Below are 9,607 nucleotides of genomic sequence, written 5' to 3'. Positions count from 1 at the left end.
GCCCATTCAACTCCCCAAACCAATAACAACAAAAGCTGCACAAGAGCAAACAACACAATGGCACCCAACAATCACTCCAAAAATCAACCCCTCCGCCACCGCTGCTGACGCTTGACACTTGCCAGAAAGTAGGCCCTGAAAAGGCCGACATCGGAGAGTTGTGTTGCCACAGTAACAACCCCTTCGGGCTATTGTTGGTGGGTTGCTGCGATTGACATTGCACAGCATCACCGCGTCGCCATAGCTGTCATTAAGATCAATCACCCCTTTCGTCGTCGTCGTCGTCGTCGTCGTGACACAAGGCTTTGCCGAACACCCCCTCGAGGGGCGACCCTTTTCGGACAAGTTCTTCACAAAATTTCATCAATATAGGTATCTGCGCAAAAGTGGAGTTGCATTTCGATTAGCGCTGGTTCGCCGCTCATTAAGGAGGAGTCCAACTGAGTCAGTAGTGCTCGAAGCGGCCTTTGACCATCAATACCAGCTCCCCGCTTGGCCGTCCCCGTCGGCCCCTTCTGATTGGATGCGACGATGCAGTAATTATGCGAATTCGATACCTGCTTTACTTAAATAGTCAAGTCATTAGCGGCTTTGCACTGATGCTGCTGCAGCAGTGTGGAGTGAATATGATTGTCGATGGCCGAAGCGACTATTTAAGGGTTGATTAACGGTATTGCAAATACTGGCCGGCTTAACTCTTGCTTGCCACCCATGAGATCGCACCATGATTGACGGCGGCGGCGATGATTTGCCGAAGAGTCAGTCAGTTGCGGTCTGAAAAGGAGTCTGCGATGATGGAAAAAGTGGCTAAAGGATTTTTTCGCAATCAAAGTAGCCGCTGCTTGGCGCGATGCATTCGTGAACCGGTCAAGAAGTTTTGTGAATAAAATGTCATAAGCGGGTATTATGTACGTATGGAATGTCGGAGAGTCATGGCGGCGCCCGGAGGGCGATTTTGCAATCGTGATCGGTTGTGTTAATCGGTTCTTAATATGTGTGTCGATTGAATGGATATCTTGACGATAGCAATCGTGTTTTATTTTCTCTTTTTAATGTTCAATCTTGTCTAAGCTATTGAAGCTGTTAAATCATGCAAGAATCTCGATTTTCACCCAAAACTTTTTTTTTGCAGCTCACATGAGTTTTATAATGAACTTTACATCACTCTTTTCTGGGCTACATTTTTGTATGTGACAATTTTAAAAATGATCTTAATTTTATGAAAAGTCGCGAAAACTTTTTTTAAACATCCAAATCAATCATACCTTGACGAAACTGAAGCGTTTAATGGCATCAACTTCAAAAACGTCGAGTTGTGTTAATTTGTGAATTTGCTGGGGAAAAGCCTTCTTAGAAGGGAATTAAATAGAGACTAACAATGTTGCAATCTTAGTAAGTAATAGTCAAATTTTCAGTTGCAAAAATATAAAAAACTCCTACAAAATTGAAACAAATCCATATAATCAAAGTTTCGAAATCTTTTGAGTTCCAATTTTAAAATTTTTACATAAAACATTTTTTTTCTTCTGTGAGTGTTTCGCTTTCCTCACTAATTTGAGGCTATAACTCAAAAATGACTTTTTGGCAGGCATTCAAGGGCTTGGACGATTGCATTTAAAGTTCAGTATCCTAAAGTTAAGTTGAATTTAGTTTCCGAAGTCCCGTTTTATATTAAAAATGTTTACGAAATTTCATACAGTTTTTTTAATTTTTAATTTTTTGATAAAGTTCCTCGTTTTTAAGATACTTCTGTTTTTTAAGTTCATAAAATTTATTATAAAATTGTCTAAAAGATATTGAAGATTGAACCTCTGCTGGCTTAGATCCAGAGGCTTAAAGAAAAAGAAACTGCAAAATTGTTCCTATTTTTTCTGAACAGTTCTCACCAACACCTACAAATTCCTTCAAAAGTTACAGACTTTCGAATATTTACGTACCATTTTTGTATGGACAGCTGCCAAAATTGTTTGGAGATTTGTATGGTTGAACCAATGACACAAAATGACTTCTTTTGTCATAGAAAAGGCCGTCATAAAGTTTGAGCTAAATAAAAAAAAAGTAAAAATGTAAAAATGGTCAAAATTCACCGATTCCACAGAGAATTTCGCAATGGCGAAATTTTTTTTTCAATTTATTTTAGTTTATAATTTGTTTAGCAAACAAATTAATACTGTATGTTTTAGATTAAAGGCGTTTCTTAATCCACCATTAGGTGGTTGGTGCCTTCCTCACATATACAAAGTAATAATGAAAATAAGTTCATGAAAAAAATATTTACTTGATAAAAGACCCAACCTTTTGAGGTTATGCAAAAAATCACCCGTTTTTGTAGATAGAAAAATCTTTTTTTTAGCATAACTTTTTAAATACTTTACTAAATAAATTTTAATATGGTCTTATGGGACCCCAAAACACGGGACTGTGGTGTAGGGGTAAGATCTCACCCAGTCGGCCTGGGTTTGATCCCAGACGGTCCCGGTGGCATTTTTCGAGACGAGATTTGTCTGATCATGCCTTCCGTCGGAAGGGAAGTAAATGTTGGCCCGGACTAACCTAAAGGTTAGGTCGTTAGCTCAGTCCAGGTGTAGCAGTCGTCTCTCTGGGTCCTGCCTCGGTGGAGTCGATGGCAGGCAGTTGGACTAACAATCCAAAGGTCGTCAGTTCGAATCCCGGGGTGGATGGAAGCTAAGGTGTAAAAAGAGGTTTGCAATTGCTCAACAATCAAGCCTTCGAACACCTAGTATCTAGAAGGAATCTCGCAATCGAGAACGCCAAGGCAATGCTGTAGAGCAGCTATTCTCAACCTTGTTCTAGGCCGGTACCCCCTGCCATGTAAATCAAGTAGGTCCGGTACCCCCGTTGAGAATCGCTGCTGTAGAGCGAATAATTTGATTTGATTTTTTTGGGACCCCAAACCGAATCGAATAAGACGATAATCAAATCGAAGAATGATATCAACTGTTTTGAAACTTGTTATCAGGTATTTCTTAACTTAAATAAAACTTCCGGTATGATTTTATGTTTTGTTTATTTATCCCTTAAAATATGTGGATTATCCAAGATTCAACAGATGTTTTGGAAGTACGATTAAAATATATAATCGAGTTTTAAGGAGTGCCTTTTACAGCAACTGTACACATTCAGGACGGATTTCGTTCAATCGTTGTAGTGTTGTTAGTTAAAATATGTATTAACAATTTCTTGGTTGTGTGGCCTGTACAATTCACGTGATATTTACAAGAGGGTGCCACTCGAGGGTGGTTAACATTAAAACTGATTTAAAGTTGAATATAAGAAGGTTTTCCTAACACAATACGAGGAGTATTTTACCAGATTTCTTATTATTTTGTGTGTAGAAACTAAAGCTAATAATTGAGGCTAACGTTTATCAATTCTTTTTCTTTAAATCGTTCAATGGAACAGTAAATATTGATTGCTTTCGTTGAAATTGTTTGATGTCTTCACCTTAAACTATACACATTGCAGCGCCTACTACTTGACGTTTACCCGACTTTAAACGTAATGGCTGACTAAAACTTATTCAAGGTAAATAAACTGCTGCTCGATTAAAATACGAATGAAATAAAAACTGCCCTTGGGAAGGTTGCTTATCAATTTCTCTTCTAACCTCGGATGCTCTTGCTCCGAGGTTGCATGACTTTTGGCGTTCTCCCTGACACCGGAACGCGATGCAATTGAAAGCAAAAATGATAAAATCAAAATACAATAGTGGAAGGAGTAAGTTTGAACTGAGAGAGTTGAAATCGCACATGAAATAATAAAGATAGATAACGAAACGAAAGTAAAACAATGCAAAATCGAAATAAAAAAAAACAATAAAAAAAACTGGAAGGCACTAACGAGAGAGATGGTTGTGCACGAGATAACGGCTTAATTTGACGGCTGCGATGAGGGGGAAGCTTTCTTCTTCCCCTCCCTACTTTCCGCTTATCTCACGCTTTAAAACCGAATCGCCGCAGCCACCTTGGATGCAATGACTGCACTTTGCCACCTCGAATCATTCTCTCTTTCTCTTCGCGCACGTGCACGCAACGCCTACTTCTTGTCCTTGTTGTAATCGACAAAGACTCGCACGACCTCGCCGGAGTACTTCCGCTGGGTCGGGGTAAAGTACAGATCCGAAGATTCCGTCATCGGCGGCTGGCTGGCCTGCTGGTAGTGCATTCCGTTGCCGTTGCGTTCGACTCCGTTGGTGACGGAACTGGTCGCGTAGTGGCTTCCGCCCCGATCCCGATCGCCGCCGGCCGGATTGTGGCTGGTGCGTTTGGCCGTTCGTCGGTCCTGGGTGTAGTACTCGGAACCGGGTCGTTGCATCTGCTGCTGCTGCTGGTGGTGTTGGCGTGATTCGCCGTGCTGCTGCTGCTGGTGCATTGGCCGGGGCAGCGAGTAGGCACGTTCGGCGTACGACGTGCGGTCACCGGCGCGGGTATCGTACACCGCACGGGGGTGCATCGAACCGTTCCTGGAGAGGGATAATTGAGAAGAGATTTAAATGCATGTTGTGTCGTTTTGATGAACTCATGTTCAGTCTTTCGTTTTGTTTCGATTGCGAATCGATTTAAACTAAATTTTTCAAAAATATAATTTTAAAACCTCTGCCATTTACTTTTAAAGTTTCTGTTTAATGCAGAATTTTGTTTATAGTAAAACAATATTTGCCAAAGTTGCAGAGAAGTCGTTCTTTCTCAACAGATATGAACTTTAAAGATGCAACAACTCGATTTTGCAAACATTACCTCCTTCTATTTTTTTTATTTTTTTTAGTACCAGTCAAAAAGTGGCAACTTTCAAAAATGTGCATTTTGGGATGGAAGGCCACTGGAATGTTTATACATTTTCTAAAACTCCGAATTAACCCTCTTACGCCCATGGTTGCACCAGAGCACCACTAATTTTTTACTTCAAATTGAAATTTCTCGAAAACTAATGAATAAAATGATCTCATTCTTCATGCACAGTGTTATTTAAGATGTTTAATGCCTAAAATTCAAATTCCATCCAATTTGGTTAGTTCTGTAGAAAATGGCAAGGAAAAATATAAAAAAATCTCGATTTTGCGCTGGGCGGGAAGGGGTTAAGAACAATGAATTAAAAGTTTCAAAAAAAATGTTTCAAAAAAATGGATAGTATTTAAGATGGCAAAAAATCAGTACTTTGAGCTATTGCACAAGTTAGTGAAATATAAAATTTCAATAAAAAAATTGCTGTTGGCAGAACTGAAAATGCCTATGATTTAAAAAAAATCAAAAATCAAAACATTCAAATATTTAGTAACAATAAAAATAAATATTCAATTTTTTTTTATTCAGAAAATCAGAATCCAAATATTCAACCCTTCCTCCCCTGTAGATTCTGTGAAATTTCCGTTCACAGAATCCTCTCTGCGGTTAATGCAACGCAGTAGACCTGGCCACTTTAATGAGCGTATTACAGCTTGGAGTTTCTCAAAAGAACTAATGACGAGATAGAAATTGGGGCCAAATCCAATCCATTCAAAAATTCTAGGAACTTTAAAGTTGATTCATTTTCTTAAAAAGATGTGATTTCAGTCTTCGGCTGTCAAATTTGAAGAGATAACTGTAGGACGAACCGATAAAGAAAATGTTTTTTTTTTGTCACAGGCAGCGATGGAATAATCACCATCAACAGAAAATCTTTGGACGCTCATCAAGAGAGAAAATTCGAAGGGAGCTTGCCTCTCCTCTCTCGGAGCACGAAAGATCGGTAAAAGGGATCTAAAAAAATCATCACTTGATTATTCGGCGGAACATCTTTTTCACTTCCGCACTTGCAAGTGTAATGTCATACGTCGAAAAATGACCTGTCACATTTTGTAGATGGGCAATGTGTGTAAACAAAGTGAAATAAATTATTTTAAGCGGTGCTGGGAAGGAAATTCACAAAGATCATCAGCAGATTGATTTTCTTAGAAAATTTCGGGAGCGATTTTTTTTTTGCGTGATTTGCCTCCTCTCTTATTCGCGGTTGAAAAAATTCGCAAGCGAAAATGATTTTTTTTGCGATTATTCCATCCCTGCAAAGGGAAGGTATGTTCAGAGTGTCAGGCAAATAAAAAAAATGCAAAAAATATAATTTAAAAAGGCCTTAGAGAATTGCTCATTGTTGGTCGGAGTAATCCAAAGTCTGTAATGATATCTTCGGTATTCGAATCATTTTGAATTTTATTTTTTTAACGAATAAAGTTTGCGTCTGGTTTTCTTTATTTTACATATTTTAAATATTGAAATTTATGCAATCAAAATATTAAAATATTTTTTTTAACAATTTATTTAATTTGAAATGTAGATTTTTTGAATCTTTAAATTTTTCAAATTTTTAGTTTTCAAGTTAAGGATTTTAGGATTTGAAAGTTTGCGATTATTTTATTTTTATTTTGTTTCCCAAAGAACGGAAATAATGCACAACTTGACGACAGTCCTTTCGAGCTGCGTATTCAGCTTATACATGTGATGAACTCATGCCAAATATTGTCCGTTTCTTTCAAAGGTACACGTCGCGCGGCATTTCAGAATATGCCATAGACATTGTTGCCAGCGATTTTCTGCACTTTTGATGCAATATAAAACATATCTGACAACAATGGCAGGCAATTTGAAGAAGAAGATCAACAAAAACAAAACGCGCAGTATGGGATTTGACAGCACGCATTTGCCGAAAGTGCGGCGCGTCGTTTCGAGGCTGGTTTGCCGCGTGTCTTTTTCGGGAATACGCGCAGTATGAACCCTCTACAATACAGAGATATAGGGTAAAATGGACATAGAAGTCAATTGTTCGAAAAACATCGAAAATCTTATAATTGCTCGCATTTTCGCAAAATATGACAATATGGATTCTATTTATTGCATTTGAAATGTTCTTTTTTACAACGGCAAAAAAAACTTATTTGCTACAGGTAGCAGAGGATGTGCTTTTTCTAACTTAACGTCCAATATCCCATTTAATAGGTGACGAACGCTGAATCGCGTTTCTCTCGGAATACTTGAATTGGCATATTAGTCGATTCTATAGTTATGGGGAAATTACTCAATTTATGAAAATATTGTTTTGAGTATGTTAAAAAAAACCTAAAAACTTGCATCAAATACTGATAATAGAATACGAAAAAATATAATGGAATACGTTAAAAAAAAAGAATTTAATTTCGGTCGCGAAAGAAAAAGTCAGAAAACTATCAGAAATATTTTTTTTTAATTCAATTAGTGTTTTGATGAGTTCTGCTCCAGGATGTTTCATTTGCAATTCAGAGATTTGGATAACATTTTAACTGAGATCAATTATAATAAGTATTTGCTCTTTTAGGGAACAAAAGACGTTTTTGGGTGAGTCTTTGACTACAGCAAATGCACAGCAAAAAAGTTAAATTTTGGAAGGTTGAAAATTGGTTGGTTCAATATTACAATTTTTGAGTAATTTTACCTAAAAATTGTGAAAAAAATACGAACTTGATGAAAATTTACTAGGAATAGATAAAAAAATCACCAGTTCCTCATGAAATACTACACATTTTTTTGACACAAAATCTGAAACCATTCCCTGATGGATATTACCATCATTTTTTTCGATGTGGTTACCGCGCATTGTAACGATTGAAATAGTATATCTCTGAAGGGACAACTAGGAAACTATATCACGCAACCTGCATGAAAATCCAGATGAAACAATCATGCTTTTCTCGAAAATTAAGAAGCCATAGAATGTTACCCACCTGGGATCCCCTCCACCGTTTCGGTGCATCCCGTCGGTCCGGTCGATCTCGTAGTACTGGGCCTTGTTCGGCGAGTGCGACATCTGCAGTGTCGTCTGCTGGCTGTTCCCGTTGCTGTAGCCACCACTTCGATCCGACCGGTGATGCTTGCTGCTGTGCTGGCTCTTGTGCGTGTCACTCTCAAAGTTGTCGAACGCGTAGTTCGTGTTGGACGAATAGTCCTTCCAGGCCGAGTTCGGGATCAGCTGGTTCTGTTGTTTTGAGGAGGGGGGAAGTGGTTGATAAGGTTGACTTTTCTTTTTGATCATGAGGTTTCAACATTACCTGAAGACGCTTCGTTCGGCGGGTCTTTACGATGGTGCACGTGGCCTGAATGATCGCGATGAAGACCAGAGCTGCAATACAGCCCAAAATGGTGTACAGTCTTGTTCCAGCCTTCTCGAAGAATGATGGTTCATTCCTGATCGGTTGCTTGTCTGAAAGTGAACATTGAATTTAGTTTGACCTCCTCTTTGAAGATATCTAATGAGACTTACACTCCAAAGCCTTAAACTCTAGGAATTCGGGATCCACTGAAAGGGCTCCCACCTTGCCAGACGACAGGTTGTTCTGAATCAAGTGTTGAATGGTCTGCTCCAGCTTGGCTGGATCGTCCACCAAGTTAGTTTCGACACCGTCCTTGTTCAGCAGGATGTTCATCTTGACCACCATGCCATCGGCATCCCTGAAAAAAATGACAACTTTTTTAGAATTGAATACATTCTTCTATCACGATCACCATACTTTTCAAAGGTGACCACATCGGTCTTGTGGAATCCACCGACTCCCTTCAGCATTCCGTTGAAGCTGTCCGTGATCGACTTGGACAGATCGTTGTACTCCGGTGTTCCGGAAGCTGGCACCTCGAATCCAGTTGCCAAATTGGTCAGTTTGATCGATGCTCCATAAGCCAACCGATCCGGGGCCGGAGTGGCCGCTTCGTTGAACAGATACTCAAACAGATGTGGGCACGACTTGACGCAAACCTTGTTATCTGTCACGATCGGCGTCGATCCGTGCTTGGCGATCTTCTTATTGACCGCGTTGAACATACCCCCGGTCAACGGGAACATAATGTACAGGCACTGATCCTCGGTAAAGGCCAAATCCGCCTCATCTCCAGTATCTCGCTTCCTGGTAAAGTCCAAGATCGTCAACCCGTTCTCGATCTTTCCCGCGGCATTGTAGAGATCCTGATTTTCGTCCAACTTTGGCGCCGAATATCCATTAATCCAGGTGTCCATCAAAAACGGTCTTCCGTTCTTGTCAACCCATCCAATAACCGCATCAGTCTGGGACATCTTGGCGTTCTTGCTGAACCCAATGCCCGTCCACAGCTGCGTCGAGTTGGTCTCAATGTGGAAGTGAACTGCATCACCCTTTCCGGTAACCTCCCAGCTGGCAAAGTATTCACAGTTGAACTTGTCCTGCTCGCAATCCCTCGGGTACTTCCAGAAACCCTTGCACTCGTTGTCCAGCTCGTGGCTCTTCGGGCCAGCCGGAATCACCACACCGTCACCGGTCGCCAGTTCCGAGCCGTTGGCTGCCACAATGGGTTCGAGCTTTTTCTCTTCTGTAATACAGGACAAAAAATAAACATTTTTAAAATTCTTAAAATTCTCTAAATTTTTAATTTTTAAAATTCCTAAAATTCTTAAAATTAAAAAAAAAATAATTTTTAAATTTATTAAAATTCTTAAAATTCTTAAAATTCTTAAAATTCTTAAATTTCTTAAAATTCTTAAAATTCTTAAAATTCCTAAAATTCTTAAATTTCTTAAAATTCTTAAAATTCTTAAAATTCTTAAAATTCTTAAAATT

At 39.2% G+C, this 9,607-nt stretch overlaps 1 protein-coding gene across 1 annotated transcript in view; it reads right to left on the bottom strand.

Annotated features, from left to right (window-relative positions):
* Nucleotides 1–3,011: 3,011 nt before the first annotated feature.
* LOC6030971 overlaps nt 3,012–9,607 on the bottom strand; it is a 79,684-nt gene continuing 73,088 nt past the window's right edge. The window contains exons 9-13 of the mRNA XM_038259466.1: nt 8,531–9,359; nt 8,284–8,471; nt 8,072–8,223; nt 7,748–7,998; nt 3,012–4,483 (exon numbers count right to left, since the gene is read on the bottom strand). Of these exons, the coding sequence (XP_038115394.1) occupies nt 4,057–4,483; nt 7,748–7,998; nt 8,072–8,223; nt 8,284–8,471; nt 8,531–9,359 (1,847 nt within the window). The 3' untranslated portion in view covers nt 3,012–4,056. The remainder of the gene's footprint in view (nt 4,484–7,747; nt 7,999–8,071; nt 8,224–8,283; nt 8,472–8,530; nt 9,360–9,607) is intronic.

The sequence above is a fragment of the Culex quinquefasciatus genome, chromosome 3, assembly GCF_015732765.1.
Source record: "Culex quinquefasciatus strain JHB chromosome 3, VPISU_Cqui_1.0_pri_paternal, whole genome shotgun sequence".
Classification (NCBI taxonomy): domain Eukaryota; kingdom Metazoa; phylum Arthropoda; class Insecta; order Diptera; family Culicidae; genus Culex; species Culex quinquefasciatus.
This window is presented reverse-complemented; position numbering and strand designations above follow the sequence as displayed.